The 23,472-nt window shown below is 34.8% G+C and overlaps 1 protein-coding gene and 1 pseudogene across 1 annotated transcript; one reads left to right on the top strand and one right to left on the bottom strand.

Moving 5' to 3' along the window:
- Positions 1–2,048: 2,048 nt before the first annotated feature.
- LOC134254851 (uncharacterized) lies at positions 2,049–6,394 on the bottom strand. The gene is made up of 5 exons (XM_062737390.1): positions 4,218–6,394; positions 3,951–4,107; positions 3,716–3,794; positions 2,728–3,560; positions 2,049–2,246 (listed from the first exon to the last, which is right to left on the bottom strand). The coding sequence occupies exons 1-5, from the start codon at positions 5,020–5,022 to the stop codon at positions 2,183–2,185; spliced, it is 1,938 nt and encodes a 645-aa protein (XP_062593374.1). The 5' UTR covers positions 5,023–6,394; the 3' UTR covers positions 2,049–2,182.
- Positions 6,395–19,341: 12,947 nt separating this feature from the next.
- LOC134254850 (uncharacterized) lies at positions 19,342–20,677 on the top strand (annotated as a pseudogene).
- The last annotated feature ends 2,795 nt before the right edge of the window (positions 20,678–23,472 follow it).

The raw sequence follows: 23,472 nt of genomic DNA, 5'->3' as shown, positions 1-23,472 counted from the left end.
TTAAGTTGTATAGGTAAAATAATGGAACGAATCATATTCAAACACATGTATAATCACTTTTGTGATAACAATCTTTTTTATAAATATCAGGCTGGAGTTTTACCAGCTCATTCCATTGTATATCTACTAATAGAAACCTATGATACTATTGTTACAGTCCCTGAAACGTTCTACTTTCCCATTTTTCCGTTCGCTTACCCTTCGTTCACCATTCGTTCAGCGTTCGTTCTCCGTTCGCTCTCCGTTCACAGTTTTGCGTTCACCGTGCGCTCGCGTTCACCGTTCGCTCTTCGTTTCGTTTACTTTGCGTTTACCTTGCGTTCACCGTTCACTTATCGTTCAGTCTTCATTGTCATTCGGAACTCCGAAGTGAAAGGACTTATCTTTTTGATGGTAAGGATTTACACGTTTCTTAATTAGATAACTAAGATATCGTGTTTGAAGAATAATTATTTTTTTGCAAAAAGTATCTACTATATTTATATTTCTGTTATTAAAACTTAGCTGTTACTTTATACATGAAATTTCCCTGGAAAATAATACATTAAGTACCTACATGTATGTATAAGGATGCTAAAATATTAAATTTAAATAAGGGCAATGTACAGATGCTTCGAGAACGGCATCATTTTGTTGTAATGTAAAAGAAGACAAATCGTTAGTGGATGGATAATAATCCAAGTCTTTTACAAGACAAGAATACGTACACAAAAAATTATATCTAACACGTATTTTTAAAAAAAATGCACGAAAACATATTAGAACTACATGTGGGTCTGAGAACTATAAACAGTACTGCAGATATTCAGTTAATTGAATATCTTTAGAGCTAATTAAATTGATAGTGTGATTTTAAATTTTAGACAAGAGGCCCAGGGGCCATAGCGCTCACCTGAGCACATCGGCTAGAAAAAAGCACATATGAGATCAGAACTGAAAGTTAACTGGGGGGGGGGGGGTGAATTTTAACCCCCCAGGGGGTCTTGATTTGAACAAACTAGAATCTACACTACCTGTAGATGATTCCATTTGAATAGAAAAATATCACTAATCGTGGCTTTGAAGTACTTGAAAAGAAGATTTTAAAAGGTTTCCCTATGTGCACATATCTGATACTGGTCCCCTGAATGTTACAGATATGTCCAGAAATAAAAGTTGTTAAATCAGAAACTTTGGGGTATATTTCTGTTGTTCTTACATCCAACTTTTAAAATCTTGAAAATCAGACCTACAGTATTCATAGTATTTGTTTGACAAAGAGTTGAAAATGCAACTTCACGTTTTCTTGTGTTCATAACAAGTGTCTTTCAGTTTGTGATAAATAGTACACAAAATTGTTATTTAATGTTAAAGTTCCATTTTCTTCTCCTTTATGTAATAAGTAACAGTTTACAAACTAATTATTCGTATTTCAACTCCTTATTGTAACAATTCTGAAATGATTTACTTTAGACACCGTTATGAACAACGTTATGGGTATATGAAGTTTACAGTGTATAAATTTCCTTAAAGTCTCCAGCTGAACATGCACATCTTTATATACTGTGTTGTAATCCACATATTCTAATGTAACGTTTCAAACTTTTTACTGGTCAATAAAAATTTTATTGCAAAAAACAATCTTCATTATAATGTTCATGACCAAGACACTAAAAGGTCGGAGTGGTAGTGATGTTTTCTTTATGCACATTTAAACTCCTAACCACCTTCTGTTGCACTTGTAATAATTGATATAAATATGCCACAGTAATTCTGGTAATATATTTAATGCATATTAGCTACTCATTGGAAATCGTATCACCATGCTTTCAGAGGATATTCTAGAGCAGTAATATGTATGACCAACAACCACGTATGAGTGTCCTTTAAAAAGTAATCCTGGGATGTCAATGATATACTATATAACACCAGGCAAATTATTTTCAATTTTGATATAAATTTATTACATTTCAAAAGACATTCTTCCTCCATCATGTCCAAATTACAAGTCTGAAAAGAAAGAAAAAATTAACTTTATACATGTATATACTGTTTTTGATCAAACCAATTGAAATCTGTTGGTTTTTAAGTGTATTTTCAAGCTCACCAGGAAACAAAAAATAAATCCTTGAACCATTCAATCTCAGATCTGGTGGAAGAAGCGTCTTTTTGATGTCCTCAAATAAGACTGTATGACTTATCTCTAACTCTGTCCATAGTCCATTTTTCGCTGGATAGTAGAACTGAACAAAGGGCTATTCTTGAACCTAAAATGTACAAAGCTGAATTGTGAATAAACGTAAACGGTATCAAGATCAATCAGTTTAAAGAGAAATTCATGTTTTTGTTACCATGGTTACTGGGATAAATTTTTGAAGATTTATCTTGAAGAAAAACACATAATGCTATGCCATTGAAATTTACTTGAACATTTCCTGTACTATTCAGCTTATTTGAACTATTTTTTATTAAAATATATCTGAAAAAAAGTCATTCTGAATCCAGATGAAAAGAAAACAATAAACTTAACGAATTTCATAAACATGATCAACAACAAATGTAACAGAAACACTTCTTTACTCACCACAGCAGGCAAAGAACATTGACCATGGGCAACAAGTACATATTGCCCAGCATTATACCTTAAATAACCAGGATATTATATCATTCCACCTTTATGCCTAAATTAATGCATTATCTTGATATATAAAAATTTTTATGTTTGATTATATTATCGCATCATTTTACCTTTCTTGACCCTCTAAAATGGCTGGGCCCTGTATGGTCTGGAACTCCCCACTCTCCGTGACTAGTGCTTCCTGAGACTGCTCTAAAATGGCTGGGCCCTGTATGGTCTGGAACTCCCCACTCTCCGTGACTAGTGCTTCCTGAGACTGCTCTAAAATGGCTGGGCCCTGTATGGCCTGGAACTCCCCACTCTCCGTGACTAGTGCTTCCTGAGACTGCTCTAAAATGGCTAGGCCCTGTATGGTCTGGAACTCCCCACTCTCCGTGACTAGTGCTTCCTGAGACTGCTCTAAAATGGCTGGGCCCTGTATGGCCTGGAACTCCCCACTCTCCGTGACTAGTGCTTCCTGAGACTGCTCTAAAATGGCTGGGCCCTGTATGGTCTGGAACTCCCCACTCTCCGTGACTAGTGCTTCCTGAGACTGCTCTAGAATGGCTGGGCCCTGTATGGCCTGGAACTCCCAGCTCTCCGTGACTAGTGCTTCCTGAGACTGCTCTAAAATGGCTTGGCCCTGTATGGTCTGGAACTCCCCACTCTCCGTGACTAGTGCTTCCTGAGACTGCTCTAAAATGGCTGGGCCCTGTATGGTCTGGAACTCCCCACTCTCCGTGACTAGTGCTTCCTGAGACTGCTCTAAAATGGCTTGGCCCTGTATGGTCTGGAACTCCCCACTCTCCGTGACTAGTGCTTCCTGAGACTGCTCTAAAATGGCTATGTCTTGTAAAACCTGTAGCTCCTGATTAACAGCAACTTCTAGTTCAGAGTCCTCAGTTTGTTCTAGAATGGCTAAATATTCCATTGAATAAACAGGTGATAATCTGTCTGTCTCATCCTAAAACAAATGATAGGATGATATATTTACACTTTTATTAATATCTGATACTTACACAGAATTTTATTTTGGTAACAAGGAAAATTAATGATAAATCATTTTGAGGAATCAATGATATTGAGAAATTTCTATTGTAAAACAATGTGCCTACTTACAGTTTCTAATTCTGCAATAATTGCAGTCAGGCCTGAAATATCTTTCAAAGTATCATCTTCACTGTCTTCAACACAGTCACTGTTAACAAAAATTTTGATTTAAACAATTGAATATATCTACCCACATACTTAAAGCTAAAAGCACATCGTCACAATTTCCAACTTCATCTTTGGTTTTATTATCATCTGAAATTATGATAAATTTCAAAATTTCATCTGTATGACAATTACTTACTCCTTGTGCACATGAATTTCATTTCCTGCAACAGCACCAGTAGGTAGGGAGGTCTCATCATCTGACTTGGAACTATCACCATCTTCAGTAGAATCATCAGAATAAGCTGCTTCATCATTATCATCATCACTTGTAACATACGCCACAGAAGAAGAGCCTATTTGTCAAAAAAAAAGAACCTTAAACACTAAATAATTTTTTCTTAAATTATAATATGTCTAAATTGTCAACCAAGAAAAAAACAGAATAAATAGAAAGCATGTTTACTTGAGGAACTATGTCTGTTTCTGTGATAACCTCGTCCACGTCTTCCTTGACCCCGTTGAACTCCACGACCTCGTCCACATCTTTCCTCATCCTGTTGAATTCCACGACCTCGTCCACGTCTTCCCTGACCCCGTTGAACTCCACGACCTCGTCCACGTCTTCCTTCTTCATGTACACCTTTTTTTAGATTAACAACAGTCCACGGACCTGTGATATCAAAGTTAACACAAGGGTCTCCCTCACCCAAACAACCCTCACAGAAGCAACTTCTCTCCCTCACAGAGATACCATATGGCTGAACGGATCTAATGCAGTGGTAATTTCTAGTGTCCTTCAGTTGTTTCACATTTGTTCTCTCCGGCAAGTTTCTATTAACATCAGTTTTTTTCACATAGAAAAACTGTCTTTTTGTATGTGAATGGTCTTGGTCAACTCCCCCTTTTGGCAGACTCAAATTTTCTGTGCAGTATTGAAAGAATTGCATAGGTTCAAGTATATCCTGACATCCTGCAGCAACTGCATTTTTCGCACACTTCTTCAGTACACCAATTTCACGGTCACATGGTCCCTTCCCGTGCCTACTGGCGAAAAAATGTTTTTCTGTCTTCACACCGAAGTCCTCTTCTGAAAAGGAACAGTTAACAAAATTTATTTTGTTCTTGTATTGGGTTGGGGTTCCATCAGAAAACTGAAGAACATGAGTTATATTACCCTCACTTTCCTCCAGTAGTCTTTTTATTCCAATTTCGACAAAATGCTGCACACCATGATGGTCGTGCGTGAGGTCATCACTAATAAATACCATCGAGTTCTGTCACAGTTTCGGGGTTCTCCGGACACTTGTGACATTTGTAAGATGCGACTATGGAATGGATGGTTACCTGGGTATTAGTCCAATGAAATCCTTGTGGTGCATCCTGTGCCTTGCATGTAAAATTTTCCGCATAGTCCATGCAGAAAACAGCAGTGCCAGGAGGAGGATCTCCTGACACTGCTTTGTACTGCTGGTATTGCCATCGGGCGTTAAAAAGGTGCTTCGAAAATGTTACCATTTTCATTTTCAATGTATCAACTAAGTCCTCAAGAAGACCTTCCTTCTTCACTTTAGTCAGTTTACATTTATCACCTTTCTCCCACTGCCACCAAGTAATAGAAGATTGTAGGTAAGGAGCTGTAAGAATTGGTTGGTGTTCAGAAAGTCTCCGTGTCCCACAAGTCTCACAATTACGGTCCAGACAGGTATTTTTGTATTCACCATCTGCTTTTTGACATAGGGTAATTTTGGAAGCAGCATATCTATCTGCTATTTGGCAGTTTTTATTAGCAGAAGCACACGCTGAGTTGATCGACTTCAAAATCAAGTCTATGTTAAGACAGTATTCACATAGGCATTCTCTGAATCTGTGATTGGTAAATGGAAGCACATTCTTGGGTTTTTGTCGTACAAATGTCCCGTAGCTGACTGGATTTTCTACATCTTTAGCATACTTGTCGTAACTTGCACGCAAGGAATTATCCATAATTTTTCGGGCCTGCACTTGCCCATTCACTTTAACAGCCCCTCTTGCATCAGGAATGTCATGGCATGCAATGTCATAGACATTTAAAATTCTGTTTTTTTCTTCATTTGATAAAGTGTCTTTTCTTTTTTTTCTTGAATCTTCCCAACCCTCTATTCCACTCTCTTCATTTACTCGCTTCTGGAGTTTTTTTCGATATCCCAAGTGAAGTCAGAATAGCCTTTCCTTTAGTTTTTAAAGCCTTGGCAATAAGACGCTTTTCTCTTATGTCTCTCTTCTTTCTTTTACTTTTCAACCTATTTAGTGCTTCTCTGAATGAATCTGACACCTCCATTGCAAGTTTTCTTTTGGCCTTTGTGTTTGGGCTAGCTACACCAAGTCTTTGATTTATTGAAGTTTTTGTTCGTGGGGATTGCTGATTGATTGCTGCTTCTATAACTGCTGCTTTTAGCATTGGATTGTCCGGCATTGAACTAAGGCATGATGTAATCTTCTGTTTCTGTCTAGATTTGGCCACCCTAAATGTGCTTGATTTTTCTCCTGACGGTATGTCAGTAGTCATTGCTGGTGAAGGGGGTACTGATGATGCCCCACAGGTTGTTTCCCCCTTTTTTTTTCTTCGTTTAGCATTTATTGCCGCTTTCTTTTGACGGCTCATGTTAGATCTTTGAATTCTCTTTTGTTCCTCCACTTTTTACGGTTTTCCTCGCAAGTTTTACGGGTTCTTGGTTTTAACTCTATTCCCTGCATTTTCAGTCTTTCTCTGTAGTTTTTTTGTCTGACTTTTTGAAGTTCTCTGTTTCTTTGCCTCGCTTCTTCATTTTGATTTTTTTCACGATATGTTTTAATTCGTATTGTTTCCGCAGCTCTGTGTAGCTTGTAGAGCTCAGGGTTAGATTTAATCCTTTCTCTATATTCCTTCGAGTAATCCTTTGCCTTTTTCATTGTAGATCTTGATTTCTCCACAAACTTTACTTTCATTTTTTGACTCAGGCACTTCCTTTTCCCCACAGACTCCATCATCTGGAAAATAAAACAAGATGTACTAAGACAAAGATATATAATTAAGCCTTGTGATAATGGAGAATAAAATCTTTTTTAGTGTGTGTGTGTCCATGTTATGAACAGTTAGCAGCATATTATTCAGTAAATTTCAAAAGAATTATTCTCTATTTTGGTATCCTAAGTTCTTAAAAGATTTTCAAATAATTAGATCTTTGGATTTACTTAAAATTCAAATGAATAATTCTACAAATATAATTGTTCATAACAACTGTTCTTTTTAAAGTGTCCATGTTATGAACAAACCTAGTTCCTGAAATATTTTTTCACTCCATGTTGCTGCAATATTATTAAAACCTCATTTTAACTTAAACCTCCCATCCAAGTAAAATTCTTCAGTTATTTTTAATAGATCTTTAAAATCTATCTTTAAAAAGTCTTATATTGATGTTCATAACAACAGACTACAAAAATATATATATACAACTTGTGTCCATATGATGAACAAATGCAGGTTTTGTTGAATCATCATATTTCATGTTTCTTACTGCTCATAAGAATTTCTATAATTATTAATAATATTAATCATTTTTTTAAAAATGAAATTGCAAATTAACAGAATAATAATTCTGAATCAAACTATTCAAATGGTTTTCTGTTCATAATTTGGACTCTGGAAACTGCATCCATTACAGTGTCTTGTTATGAACAATACTTTTTTTTCAAAATTTCCACACCTTGTGATACTTAAATAAAGCAAAATTCATTCATACTGATTGTCTTAGAGATTTAAATTAGTTTTATTTTCTGTGTGTATCACTGGTCAACTATTAAAGCAGAAAACTTTTTTTTTATTCGTGCATAACGTAAGACACATGTCAAAAACAAGTTCGAGTCGTCTCTGTTATGAACAAAGTTAAATATCCAAAACCAATTTTTGTGTTCTGATTTACACTGGGATCATCATTTGTTTATGTGTCAGATAAAAATATCGTTTATTTTTTTTTAGTGTATGCATGCTAAAACTGTAATAATGTTCCGTACAGTTAAAATTACACTGTTGTTCATAAAAAGGACACATGCTGCATGGCGTTTGTCGTTTCGTTTCAAGAGCATTTCAGGCTTTAATTTTCTCAAACACCCATTTCGCTTCCTCATGTCGATGAATAAATGTTCATACTTCAATAACTCTATGTCATTCTACTGATTTCAAACAATAAATGCCCTTTAACACCATAAAAAGAAAATTCTCACCTTAGCTTCCGTTCATAACATGCTGGGTCGGCTTTGGACACTGTTATTTAATGAGCGTCATTGAACACATGGTTGTGTACACATATTTGCGATCTACGTCACCGGCCTTTGTGTACACATGGGTTCAATCTAGGACACGTTTTTCACTCGTGTACACAAAGTATTAGTTCTCTAGCTACATGTTTAGCGTTCATAACAAGTGGACACGCGACCCAGAGGCTGTGATTAATTTCACTTTTAAATACTACTCATCGTATTTATTGCAACGATAATTTGTTTTTTTTTTAAATACGAATCAACTGATTTATTTTCTGTTAAATATGCATTCAAATGCATTTGATGTTTTCTAACAACTCCCTTTTCTATTGCGTTCAGTGTGGACACTGAAAGTTATGAACGCTTGATATATTTTATTTTCGTTCAAATGCATATTTAAATAATTCTTTTTTAAAAAAAACACCACTCAGAGTGTAAATCTATATAATTTTCTATTTTAGTCAGAAAAAAAAAATCTGTTTTAAATCTATTTCCAACATCCAATGCGGTAGTGCAGTCTGACAGCTACTAGATTGTAACATTTAAACGTGAAAAAAGCACTGCACTTTTAACAAAACAAATTGTATACAATTTTTTTTCAGCATTACATGAATATAATTTTGGTGTGTGTAGAATCTACAAACTAAGCAGGTTATTTTGATATGCCCATGATACTAATAATTCAAAGCTTTTTTGAGAAACTGGATATTTCATACCACTCCTGTCAGCTGACCCAGTATGAAATATGTGCACCTATATATCCCTATGTAAAACTTTGGTCGCCCATTTTGGCCCCACTCTATCCCCAGGGGTCATGATTTGAACAAACCTGAATCTACACTACCTGAGGATGATTCCACATGAGTTTCATCTTTCCTGACCCAGTGGTTCTTGAGAAGATTTTTTTTAAAATGCCATTAATTTTTCTCTAATTCATAATTATCTCCCCTTGGAAAAGGGCGTGGCCCTTCATTTGAACAAACTTGAATCCCCTTTACCCAAGGATACTTTGCAGCAAGTTTGGTTGAAATTGGCCCAGTGGTTCTTGAGAAGAAGATGAAAATGTGAAAAGTTTACAACGACTACGTCGACAACGACAAACAACGACAGACAACCAACAAATTTTGATCAGAAAGGCTCACTTGAGCCTTCGGCTCAGGTGAGCTAAAAAGACCAACTGTTTAAATTGTAATACAATAGAATTTGTTTCTACTTTACGTAAGTCTATAATTAGAGAGGGAAAATTCCTTCCTTCGCCGTATCTAAATATATATGTTTGACAGTTTGCCATTCAGTATGATTAAAGCCCCCCCCCCCCCCCCCCCGACCCCCCCGGCCGCCTTTTTTTCTCCCGAAATCAAATTCTTAGTATTTTCAGTATATTTAAATAAATATTTAAGTATATGTTGGTAAACTTTTCCCGAGTACCATGAGATTTGGTGCCGAGCGAAGCGAGGGACCAAATCGAATGGCGAGGGAAAAGTTTAACAACATACTTAGTACATGTTTCACACGAGAAATTAAACCCTTTGTGTCTCTGTCTATTTAATTACAAATCTTTGTGCGTTTCTTATTATTCAATCAAGATAACAATAGTTTGACCCTGACTGTTGCCATTTTGTACAGGCCCTGATATGATAATTATACCCTCGGGGTAATATTTACCTGTCAGGTGACGGTCTACAGTGAGTAGTTTTCAAACACAATTTCTGTAAATTCAAAAATCTCTGTTGGAAGATAGTCATATCATTTTGATGGATTTAAGTCAGGAACATTTTATTTTTGTGAACATTATTAAACATTTGTTTTTGGTGGTAAAATTGATAAATTTTGATGAATTCCACTGAAAACGAAAAGCAGGAAAAGAAAGGTTTACGGTTGGATATACATGTACACTACTTGAGCAATATAGGACGGTTCCAACGTATTTGAACTTCTTTAAAAAAAATCATATTTAGACTTTTTGCTGTTTCCCAATCAGTCCATATTTGTTTAATTGGAATCAAAGAATAAATTGAATAGTAAGTAAAATTTTATTGTTCTCACTTTTCAATGCGATAATTCTGATTAAAGTTCCAATGTCAATGGTAAATCCTAAATATTCAATCAATTGCTAGACATTTCTTAAATTTCTCTTTTACTTTTAATTGTAATTATTTTTTTTTCTTCATTTTTTAATTTGGTTAAAGTTGAATAAATCAGGAAGAAAGACAGGGTGAAGAGAAGGATATCTTTCTTTGTGTACTAATTTATGTAACTTTGCAGATTTTTTTATCATGTAGCACTTCAGGTCCATTATTCATTGTAGGGTGACCTTGCCCTGTGTCCATAATTGTAATTACCTATCATTGGTAATAATTTGGTCAATAATTATGCACACAATGGCAGAGTCATCCAACCATGAAGCTTGGGCTTGGGGTGTACAAAGTAGCAGCAAAAATCCTTTGTTCGAGATGTGAAACATGTACTAATACTACTTATAGAATGAATTAATTACATTGTACCCGGTTGATTCTGAGTAAAATAACGGATTTTTTTTTAGTTTACTGTAGTTTACATGTATCTGTAGACATTTCCCGGCCGTGATTATACTCGGACAAGATGATGTAAAAAGGCAATCAAATTATTTGTAATAGATTAAATTTAAAAAACTAAATAAGTTGTGTGCTGTCATAGTTTTCATTGATCAGAGAAATGTACGAGAGAGAGAGCCCTCCATTCTCAGATATTTGTTGTTTCAAATAAAATTTCTTATTATTTTTCCTAGAAATTCCTAGCAGTAAAAGTTATTTTTTAAGATTAACAAATCCATTTGACAGTAATCATCGGCTTTTATTTTCCATCTTCAAGTTGACACGGTTCACACAAAGTCCACAGGTGCTTGCCCTGTCAATCAAAATCATTCGACACAGTGGAGGTGAGTAAATCTCGTTTCACCGATCATGCCGAAGGCAAAAAGTCACTTAGTATTTCCAAGAAGTTTTAATATTTTTTTTTATCATTTCTAGATCTGACTTTCGCATTTCTGCAGAAAAAATAAATAAATACTGGGAATATATACTTGGAAGGATTAAATTTGAAACATATTCCCTGCTGCCAATTTAAAATACCACTGTCGGCACATGTACATTTTGAAATACAATTATTTAATGACTGTTTTGATGTTCGTTTTAAGACTGATTTTCCTGTGTTACAATACACATTAGTACATGTTTCACATCTCGAACAAAGGATTTTTGCTGCTACCAAATCACTTGGTACACCCCAAGCCCAAGCTTCATGGTTGGATGACTCTGCCATTGTGTGCATAATTATTGAACAAATCATTACCAATGATAGGTAATTACAATTATGGACACAGGGCAAGGTCACCCTACAATGAATAATGGACCTGAAGTGCTACATGATAAAAAAATCTGCAAAGTTACATAAATTAGTACACAAAGAAAGATATCCTTCTCTTCACCCTGTCTTTCTTCCTGATTTATTCAACTTTAACCAAATTAAAAAATGAAGAAAAAAAAAAATAATTACAATTAAAAGCAAAAGAGAAATTTAAGAAATGTCTAGCAATTGATTGAATATTTAGGATTTACCATTGACATTGGTACTTTAATCAGAATTATCGCATTGAAAAGTGAGAACAATAAAATTTTACTTACTATTCAATTTATTCTGATTCCAATTAAACAAATATGGACTGATTGGGAAACAGCAAAAAGTCTAAATATGATTTTTTTAAAGAAGTTCAAATACGTTGGAACCGTCCTATATTGCTCAAGTAGTGTACATGTATATCCAACCGTAAACCTTTCTTTTCCTGCTTTTCGTTTTCAGTGGAATTCATCAAAATTTATCAATTTTACCACCAAAAACAAATGTTTAATAATGTTCACAAAAATAAAATGTTCCTGACTTAAATCCATCAAAATGATATGACTATCTTCCAACAGAGACTTTTGAATTTACAGAAATTGTGTTTGAAAACTACTCACTGTAGACCGTCACCTGACAGGTAAATATTACCCCGAGGGTACAAATATCATATCTGGGCCTGTACAAAATGGCAACAGTCAGGGTCAAACTATCGTTATCTTGATTGAATAATAAGAAACGCACAAAGATTTGTAATTAAATAGACAGAGACAAAAAGGGCTTAATTTCTCGTGTGAAGCATGTACTAAGTATGTTGTTAAACTTTTCCCTCGCCATTCGATTTGGTCCCTCGCTTCGCTCGGCACCAAATCTCATGGTACTCGGGAAAAGTTTACCAACATATACGTATTATCTTCTAAAGTCCACATTATTTATAAGTTAAAAGAAGCATATTTACTATTTAAGTAGATTAGTTTTATATTTATACTACATGTGCACGCGTTCGGTAACAAATACACGTTTTACGGCAATAAAAATCGTGTTATTAAAATATCGATTTTAAACATACGTATGTGGTGAAAAAAGTTTTTTTTAATTATTTACTTATTTATTCATCTATTGGTTTTTTTTTTTGTATTTTAGCACCTGAAACTAGAATTATAGAATAAAAGAATAATATTAATGCAACGAAAAGATCGGAGGCATTCCGAATAAATTCATCTTGCGTACACCGTTCACTTTGCGCTCGAGTTCTGCGTTCACTCACCGTCCACACATCGTTCACCAAGTTGCGTTCAGCGTTCGCACACCGTTCGCTCTGCGTTCGTTTACCGTTCAGGTGGGAAAGTAGAACGTTTCAGGGACTGTAGATCGTTAGAGCTATTGACGACGGTGAAAATTGTTGAATATTCATGATCTTTCTAAAGCATTTGATCGTGTGTGGCATAAGGGTCTCTTGTTTAGACTCAGAACTTATGGTATAGAGGGAAATATGTTCCATTGGTTAAAGAGTTACATAGGAGGTAGATCACAATGAGTATTATACAAAAACTTGTTATCTGACGAAAAACCTATATTCGCGGGTGTCTCTCAAGGCTCAGTGTTAGGACCTCTATCATTTCTTATATGTGTTAATGATGGCTTCTTAAATTCAATCCTTCTAAAACTAAAGCAATATTTTTTAGCCTGAGAAAAAGTTTTATTTATATCCTAAACTCTTCTTTAAGCAAAGTCAGCTAGATTTGTTTCTTCGCATAAACATTTTGGGATTTTTTTCTCACAAGATCTTACTTGGTCTACACATATCGATACTATTCTAGCTAATGCGTATAAAAAATGGGCTTGTTAAAAAAACCTTAAATTTGTAGTCAAGTGGAAAATTCTTTCACTCATGTATACAATCTTTATTATTTATGTATACAATCTTTATTATTTATGAAATTCATAAATCTCAAAGAGGCATTCTTCTTCATCATAACTATGTAGTACACAGTCTCAGCCTTTGAAATAATCGCCTATTACAAATATGAAATCTAGACATAACTGAATTACTTGTTATGTTTTAATGTAGAAAATCATGAATATGTCGAAATTTTAAAAAACTTCAATGTACTTCCGTGAATAAAAAGCTTACTTCCGGTAAGGGAGAAGTCATTTAAATGAAATTTAAATAAAAATAATGAAGAGAGATATTGCTTTGCATTAAAGCAATATCTCTTTTAGTTTTGGAGATATCCCTTTTATACACCCTTGAAAGATATCTTTTTCACTTTAAGAAATATCTCTTTAGATAAACTAAGACAGATATCATTTTTCCTTTAGAGATATTTCTTTAACTGGGAAAGATATCTCCAAATGTAAGAGATATCTCTCCATGTGAAAGAGATATCTCTTTAACGGTCAGAGATATCTCTTTTCACGAAAAAGATAACTCTCAATTAGAAAGAGATATCTGTTTAAGTGGAAGAGATACCTCTTCTATCAAAAGAAATATCTCTGTAAGTATAAGAGATATCTCTCTAAGTTTAAGAGAAATCTCTTTCTCAAAAAGATATACCTGATATTTTTGGAAGAGAACTACCTTTTCCAGATGACTGCGTATTACTTGCAGGTCAAGTATATCCCAATCGCAATCATAAAATCACACCACTACATCCCAACAGATAATTAGAGAAGACCCGGTAGCAAGACGGAAATGCAGAAAGTTTTATACCATAGTTTCTAGGCAATTTGTTACTTATGCCAACTTTTTCTAACCGGTATTACATTGTATATATTTTTTTCTCTCTACTCTTTTTTTCTTGTTTCTTTGTTACTATGTTTGTCTATTTATTTTCATACCTATATATTGTGTTCACCTTGACCTTGTAGGGAGAGGGCTAAAATAGGCTTTGCCTGCTGCACGATCCCATTCACTTTTTTGTGAATAAAATTTGGTATAAATAAAAAAGTTTCTAGGCATAGATCTTAATGTAGAAAGATATATCGCTAAGTAAAAAGTATACAAAACTTTGAACAGTGTTTTGCGTCATTCCAGATTTTGTAGATATTATTGCGGGATTAGTTTGTAGAAAAGAAGTACATCATTAAAATACTTTGAATTTTGATTTTTTTTTCACTACAGAACTATTTTAACACGCAAGGTGATGTAAACTAAATGTTTAAAATAAATGCCATTTAAAAGTAACAAGTTTGTTTTTATTAGTGTTTTTATTTCATATTTACTCTTTATGGTTTCCTTACTTTTTATCCATTATTGAGAGTGCAGTAGAAGTTCAATCAACCGAAAATGTCCATTACAATATATAAAATTGATAACAAACAGTTCCTGAATATCTCCCTGATATAATCCAAAATTTAAGCTGTAATTCATCAAGTTACAGTACGAGAAACGCGCAGTTGCAGATTGCAAGCTTATGTCAACTTTCGTTCCCCTTGTTATTGCTGAATGGGACTTATTGCCTCTTTATGTAAGAATTTCTTCCTCGTTATCTTTTTCTTTTTAAAAAAGACAATTTCTGACAACAAACAAATGCCACCCTCTTACTTAAGTTACGGAATTCGACGCTTAAATATAATACATTCATATACGAGGTTTCGATACAATTGTGTGCTTAATAACGATCTTTTTCGATATAATGTAATCTTGAGTCCCTTATGTTCTTGTGGAAGAGTGGTGAATACTCATCATTATTACTTCTCATGCAAAAAATACACAGAAGCTAGAAAGTAATTTTTTGACAATTGAATGCGAATGGGTAAATTACATACTCTCGATACTCACTGTACTCTGGGAAAAGGAAACGTTAAATGATACTGAAAATGAATACCTATTTTCTATTGTACAAACTTTTATTAACAAGAGGTCCAAGGGCCTTATATTTCACCTGAGTATCATGTAACAACTTTCCAACAATTGAATTTGATTCAAGTTTAAGTCCAGAGGCCAGGAAATTCACAATTTTGAAGAAGGTACCATAATTGCTTACCATAACTATACGCTTAGCATGCTTACTTTGGTTACTTAATACCTAGAGGTAAATCAGAGTTACTGTAACAATTAAAGAGAAAATGCATTTCCATTTTATAACCAGTTGTGCACCCCATCACACAAGAGCCAGTGATACTTCGAAATTTTGGAGAATTTATCATTAATTTGATTTCTTAATAAACTGTACATGAATATTAAAAAGCAGATTTTAAAGCATTAATTATTTTTAAGACTATGTAACCCCCTCCCCTCTTCCAAGAACACTGACCGAGTGGCCTTAAAATTACCATTTTGGAAAAGGCAGCTTTCTTCATCATAAATATGTACTAAGATCAATGGCATAATACCCAGGAGCAAAGGAAAAGATTTTCAAAGAATTCATGCATTTTCACTATATAAACATTACAGCCCCATCCTGACACAAGAGGGCCTGACCTTGGGGTCATGAAATTCATAAATCTCAAAGAGGCATTCTTCCTCATCATATCTATGTAGTACACAGTTCATTGGTTTAATACCCAGGAGCAAAAAAGATTCTCAAAGAATTCATGTATTTTCACAATAAAATCAATAGAGCTCTAACCTACATGTAACACCAGAGTCCTTATTCAACATAACTACGAGGGTTGATCCAAAAGTTCGTGGAATTTCTTCATATTTTATTCATTTTCAAGTGGAATTGGTTGAAAATTACAAATGAAAATATAGACACTTGAAGAATATTTAAAATTAAAAAACATTTTTAACATCTTTGATAGTAACACTACGGCAGTTGCCATAGAAACGGTTGTTTGGAAATGCGGGGGAGACATTAACGCGTTTATTATTACTTTAATTTCTTAATTCGTGAAATGAGAATTAAACCACCCTTTGTGGTATATAAAACGATAATTATGTCATTATTACGATTGTCTGATCTTTTATAAATCTTTGGATGAGAGTTTTACCGATTTTACAGGATTTTTAGTTTATAAGTTGATGATTTATTGTTCATCTTTAAGTTGTTAGACAACGTCAAATTTCGGTCAAGTCATATTTTTAGCGAAAATCCCGGGATCACTCTATCTTAAACGCGTATGTTATTGACATAGTCTTGGGAAAAATGCATTGAATTACTGGTTTTCCAGTGGCATAAGAAATTTAAGAAAAAATAAAACTTCCATTGATGTTGATTAAAGATGTGATCGCTTTTTGGAGGCTTTTTTTCAAGTTCATACTCCCCTAGACAAATCAAAAGCGTCAATGGACATTGTCGGCTGCCGCACTGTTCTTGACATTGCCAATGAAATTGGAACTTCATATGGAAAGATGGGTAGTATTTTGAAATATTAGTAAAAAAAAAATGGAGATAAGTTGGTGCGAGAGGATACCCAGGCTTTTCTTGAGAAAAAAATGGAGGAAAGTGCAGCATTATATAGAATAACGTTTTCAAATTGGTCATTAGGATGAGATGCTTCTATAACGTGACGTGACATACTTAACTTGACGTTACGTTGAAGTCTCCCCCGGGTCTCACAACTATCAATTTTCAGTTAGCTCGTGTGACCTTATTGGTAATTGGAAAGTGATGAAATTTTCCAATATTGTTGCATTATGACTCTATATTATAAATATGCCCGTTGTTTGCTTTCATCAAGTTACGATAAAATTTTAAAAAGAAATTCCACGAACTTTTGGATCAACCCTCGTATGTACTTGGTCAGTTTTTTAAGGTCCAGGAGCAGAGAAGATTTTCAAAGAAATTATGCATATTCAATATATTATTTATATAGCCCCGCCGTTGCACTAGAACCCCTAACCCTGGGCCATGAATTTCAGAATTTTGGTAAAGGACTCAATGCTGATTACAAACATACAAACAGTTTGACTGCTTGATGTCCAGGATTAAAGAAGATTTTTAAAGATTGCATTAATTTTCGTGGTTTTGGTCCAACAACCCTGTGTGTGTGCGGGGGGGGGGGGGGGCAGGGACCATGAAATTTTTGTTCCCTTCACCAATTGATGCTATATACCAAAATTGGTTGAGTGGTTTCAGAGAAGAAGCTGAAAATGTTCAAATGTTAACGCACGAAGACGGAGACGAAAATGGATAGCAATGGGTCAGCTGAGTTTACTGAGGTGACCGAAAATGTCAGGACGATTTCGTTGAAACAATAACTACTTCTTCAATTGTAATTTTTATACAGCATGTGTATTACATAAGGAATGTATTCTATTTAATGTGTGTTGCTCTGATTATTATATTACGTTTTTTTTTTGTTAATTCATTTATAAGCTGAAACCCATGTATGTAAATATGTTTGGTATAATGATATGTAGGGAAATAGTGTATTAAGTTTTTTGTAAAATATATACAATAAAAGATGTTCAAATCAAATCAACTAAAGGCAGTTCATCAGGTTCATATAGTACCGCGCAAAACTGGATTACAGATCAAGAAAAAGAAAAGATTCAGTGTCCACAACATTATGATGTAACTTTTTTTTTTACAATAATCAGGAATCCATGATATTCTGTTTGTATTCTTGCGCGGATATGAAGTGGGTGGGGTGCATAACTCACTGGAATTGGCAAAGTATTAAATTTAAATACTAAACCAAGTTAAAAGTTACCCAAGACCCCCCTCAAAAACACGGATCTGTGGTAAGTTGGTATATAACGTTGTATGTATGAAGCATTAGAAGTCAGTGATTAACCCCCCCCCCCCCCCCTTCACACGCACGAAATAGAATGTACACTTTGGGAGGAGATTTGGTGTTCTTTGTTTTTCTTGATCAATAAATTTGTGGGTTGTATTTTTGTTATCTGGGATGGAACCCCCTCCCCCCGAAAAAATCCTGGATTCGCGCCTGGTTTTGATGATAATAAATTTTGAGACATTGCTGACAAATGAAATATATTACAAGATTTTGTATCATATGTTCTTGAAAAAAGTGGAAGGCTGAAGTTAACTTTAAATCCTTGTGTCATTACCAGAAACGTCCATATTGTGCCTGATGACACACAGAAACTATAGGAGAGACCAGAGCTATCCCCGAAAGAGTGGATGGATTTCATCGAAGCTGGAAAGAGGCAAACCGTTCACAAAATGAAAAAAATTGAGGAACTTTATAATGAAGGATTTTAGAAACGGTTACGCATTTTCATGTTACTGTCATTTCACATATAAGCTTTTTTTCACAAACACGCACTTGTATATTTCTTTCTTATTTAAAAGATATCAGTACCTGGAACACAGAATTAAAAAGATCTGGGGAGAAATGGATGTCGAGGGAAATGATGACATTGACAAAAATGTTTTTAATATTTCACATTCTTCTGCAAGTAAATTGTATGATTGATTTTTACTTTCACAGTTTTTAAAGTTCAAATTCACCTAATTTTGATTGGTACTTTATTTTAAATTTTTCTTTTGTAGATGTAGTTTTTGTGAAATCTGGCCACAACTCTAGCGTTGGTGTAAACATGGGAGAATCATGCTCTGAAAATCCTTGTACTGTACTTTTGCGAGAAGCGCTAGTTTTACAGTTGACGGCATACTTTTACATCGGGACAATGTAAGGAAGCTCTTTAACGATATAAATTTTTAGCTCATTGTTGGGTTATTTCAAAGCACGAATAAGTTGTTCTTGAAAAAAAACCGACAACCACCCTGCCCTCAACCCCCGGACTTCACATGTAAGTGCCCCGAACACCATACCTATGACCACTAGAAAGGTTTTATCTATTATCAGTTCTGTACCTTTGCACATGATACATGTTTACAGTAATTGTCGAAGTAAACCGTCAACAGTAAAGTCAGTGCTTCTCGCAAGAGTCCACTACGAAGCTGTGGAAGAGGTAATATTAATACAGAAGATACTTAATTCTTTCTTTCTACGGAATTTTTTTTTTACATAAACGATATTTATATCTTGGTAGGGAATACATTTGACTTTCCCCAATGATGGAATTTCCGGATGAGGCAGACTTTGAAGAACATCGTAGCAATTACAATCATGCCAGCAAGAATTAAAAAAAAAGAAACAAATGCAGAAAATACAATAATTGTGATGATACCTGGTAATCATCTCACTATTTGACTTAAAGTATATTTGTTGAGTAATGTATATTCATATTTACCTATATTGAAATTGTTTTAGGGCTAGGCCATTACGAAACCAATATGACAAAGGCCCCATTCCGCCTACTATGGTACATCGTTCATGTTGACCTAGCAAAACGCCTTGGGTTTCAAAGTCCAAAGGTACAGGCCTCCTGCAAGAGCGCCAATGGTAATTAAATTTCTATACACAATTACAATAAATAAGAAAGAAATATATCACTAGAACACATTGCATAAATGATTTATGATTGTTTTTTTATGATTTTAATCGATATTATCAATTATTATATAGATCGTCATAAAAGCTGGCAAATTCTTTTCATATTCATGGAAGTTATGGTATCAGAATTATTTACCACATATATAAAGAACTCTAGAGAAAAAAATCTCCTCTCTCATATCTTGGCTTTTACCAGTGGTACTTGGGTGTTCGTAACCAGGGACGTAGCAACCGGGGAGGGGGGCCTGGCCCCCCACTTTTTTTCCCAGTATTACCTTTACTATAGAAAATGTTCATTGAAAGAATGGTTGGCCCCCCACCTTTTACCATGGTATAGAGATATCAAGGAATTGTAGGGAAAAAATGGAGTTGAAAGTAATTTGGCTTTGAGAAAAGTTGGCCACTACCCCCCCCCCCCTCCCCCCCCCCCCCCCCTACGAAATAGGATTTTCGAGTTTGGGCAACTTTTTGGTTTTTTTTTTTTTGCTTGTCAACTTTTTCAGGTAAGCGAAAAATTTTTTTTCTGTGGTTGGCCCGCCAATTTCAAAAACGATGCTACGTGCCTGGTAACCCTGGTTAAAATTTTTAATTTATGGCTCAGGTAGTTTTTACTTAGTGACTTGCCCTCCAGAAATTCAGAGCTGGGGTCAGGCGAAACAATACACTCGCTATTAATGCGAGCAAAACAAAGTTCTCGTCACTCTTCTTTGGCCTTAACGTGCCGATATACATGGAGACATATATTAGAGGATTATTTCTTCGTATTTTGTGTCCTGATAAACTTAAATAATTTCTTGAAGACAATGAGTCTTGCATTCTGACTGGTAAAGAGTCAAAGGGGGAAGGCGGTTATTTCTTTTTAGAGGCCAAGAACAGAAGATCCAAAATGTGTATACCAACAATTGCAACAAGTGGCAAAATGTCTGTAGGTGTGAAGACAAATAGGAGAAGGTATAAAATAAAGATTTCATGTTCGTAAAAAAGATTTTTGAAGTCGTCTTCATACTTCCAATGTGATGTGGGCATTTCCACCCAATCCTGCTGAGGATGTAACCGTGATACCAATGCATACAGTTTTGACTCAGTACTAAACTAGAGGTACTGTGAGCAATGAGCTCACTAAATGATACCCCCCGCCTCCCATATGGTTATAAATGATGACAAAGTCCATGTTTTGCTGTGGCCGGGAAACCCAAAAAATGTGTCCGATCAAAAAGTAAAATAGGAGGTGCACAATGGCAATATGTAATAAAGATTCTGTGAAAATTTCATTAAATTTCACTCAGTGGTATAAGAGGAGTTGCGGATAAGAGATGGGTACCCTAAAGCGTAACTGACGGACGGACATACCGATTAAAGTATACCCATTCACTTTGCAAGTGGGGGTATAAATATCTGCTTTATCCTTCCGAGGTAACGGCCTTGTGAGCAACACACCCACATAGCTGTGGCTTCCTCACTCCCAAAGGGTACCGTCGAAATGGAAGACTCAATCGTTAAACTTGGAAAAGATGTTCTCTTCTTCGGGGAAAAAGAAAAGGAAGGTCCTGGTTGTTCATCCTCAGTGGGATGGTTGCCACTTCATCCTTTTTTTTTGTGGACGACAAAAAAAAACAAAGAAAAAGATTTCTTATGCACATACAGGACAAGTAATTTCAGTTGGGAGGGGGATGCATATATTTTCCGTTAGGGGTATTATCACCTACCAAAAAATCCGTGTCAAGCAAAAAATACGCGTTTTATTGAAGGGGGGAGCAAATAGTAGTTATGTTTTCTATATCGGCAGAATAATTGATGGGGGGGGGGGGGGGACCTCGGGTTCTACGGCCATGATAAATATAACATTCAAATGATTATAGGGATGGGTGAATGAATTAACCAGACGTCCCCTGTCGAGACTGAAGCTCTACTGGTTTGTACTTATAGCAAAGAAAGAGAAAAGTACTTGGGAATTGAAACTTTACCACAGCAATAAATAGAACAATGATCCTTGATTAAGTCTCTTCATGTTCTTAGTGAAGTCTACTTGCATGCCACTATATATTATTATCAGACTAAAACTACTGTATTTGGAGTAGCATTTTGAGAGTATTTAACAGAAATTTCTATTTTAAGTAACCAAAGCAATAATGTTCATCAATCAAAACTGATATACAGAATTGTGTATCTTAGTGTAGTCTACTTGTGTGCCAAGTTATATTGAAATCAAACCAAAACTGTAGGAGACGTAGCATTTTGAAAGAATTTCACAAGAAATTTCTATTTTTAGTATCCAAGGCAATACCATTCATCAAAATCAAAAACCTATCAAGAATATTATGTATCTTAGTGTACAAGTAGCCTACATAGTCTACTTGTGTGCCAAGTTAAATTGAATCAAACCAAAACTATAGGAGATATAGCCTTTTAAAAGAATTTCACCAAAAAATTCTATTTTTAGTAACAACAGCAACGCCGTTCATCAATATCAAAAACATATAAACACAGAATTATGTTTCTTAGTGTAGTCTACTTGTGTGCCAGGTTAAATTGAAATCAGATCAGAACTATAGGAGACATAGCATTTTAAAAGAATTTCACAGAAATTTCTATTTTAATAACAACAGCCACAACGTTCATGAAAATCAAAAACCGATATACAGAATTTTAAAATCACACCAAGATTCGTTGGAGACAGCATTTCAAAAGAATTTCACAGAAATTTCTATTTTTAGTAACAACAGCAACACCGTTCATCGAAATCAAAAACCTATACAGAATTATGTATCTTAGTGTAGTCTACTTGTGTGCCAAGTTATATTGAAATCAGACCAAAACTGTAGGAGGAGTAGCATTTTGAAAGAATTTCACAGAAATTTCTATTTTTAGTAACCACGGTAACACCATTCACCGAAATCAAAAACCGATATACAGAATTATGTATCTTAGTGTAGTCTACTTGTGTGCCAAGTTATATTGAAATCAAACCAAATCTGTAGGAGGAGTAGCGTTTTGAAAATTTTTTATAGACAGACAGACGGACGGACGCCGGACGCATTACTACCGCATAAGCTCTTCTGGTCTCTGACCAGAAGAGCTTAAAATGAACTTCAATCATGTAAGTAACAGACCAGTACAAGTTAAGCATTTAAATTATATGTCATGTTCAGATCCAAGAATCTTTCATAGTTAACAAGAGGCCCACGAGCCTCATAGGTCACCTGAGTATCATGCAGCAAAACTTTCCAGCAACTGAATTTGGTTTGTGTTTATGGTACTCCGATCTTCAGCCATTAAGGATAACTCCTAAATTTAGAATTAAATTCAAAAATACCAAAAATGAAGCTTGAAAATTAAATCTTTTCGTGCAACAATTTTCATTTTATGCCTCTCAATGTGCTTCAAGGTTATTTGAAGTTCTTAGGTCTTAAACCAGAAGTCTCTATCGAGACTGTAGCTCTACTGGTTTGTACTGATCAAAACCCGATGCACAGAATTATGTATCTTAGTGTAGTCTACTTGTGTGATAAGTTATATTGAAATCAGACCAAAACTGTAGAAGGAGTAGCATTTTAAAGGAATTCCACAGAAAATTCTACTTTTAGTAACCATGGCAACACCGTGCATTGAAATCAAAAACCGATGCACTATTATATGTAAATTAGTGTAGTTTACTTGTGTGCCAAGTGATAATGAAATCAGACCAAAACTGTAGAAGGAGTAGCGTTTTAAAGGAATTTCTCAGAAAATTCTATTTTTAGTAACCATTGCAA

Source organism: Saccostrea cucullata, unplaced genomic scaffold, assembly GCF_032062105.1.
Source record: "Saccostrea cucullata isolate Sc308-1 unplaced genomic scaffold, CSIRO_AGI_Scuc_v1 ctg4120, whole genome shotgun sequence".
In the NCBI taxonomy this organism is placed as follows: domain Eukaryota; kingdom Metazoa; phylum Mollusca; class Bivalvia; order Ostreida; family Ostreidae; genus Saccostrea; species Saccostrea cuccullata.
This window is presented reverse-complemented; position numbering and strand designations above follow the sequence as displayed.

Coding starts and splice junctions, on each gene's coding strand:
- LOC134254851 (XM_062737390.1), bottom strand. CDS start 5,022: ATGGTATTTATTAGTGATGACCTCACGCACGACCATCATGGTGTGCAG. Junction 4,108..4,217: donor AAACAGACATAGTTCCTCAA/GTAAACATGCTT, acceptor TTTGACAAATAG/GCTCTTCTTCTGTGGCGTAT. Junction 3,561..3,715: donor TTATTGCAGAATTAGAAACT/GTAAGTAGGCAC, acceptor CATTTGTTTTAG/GATGAGACAGACAGATTATC.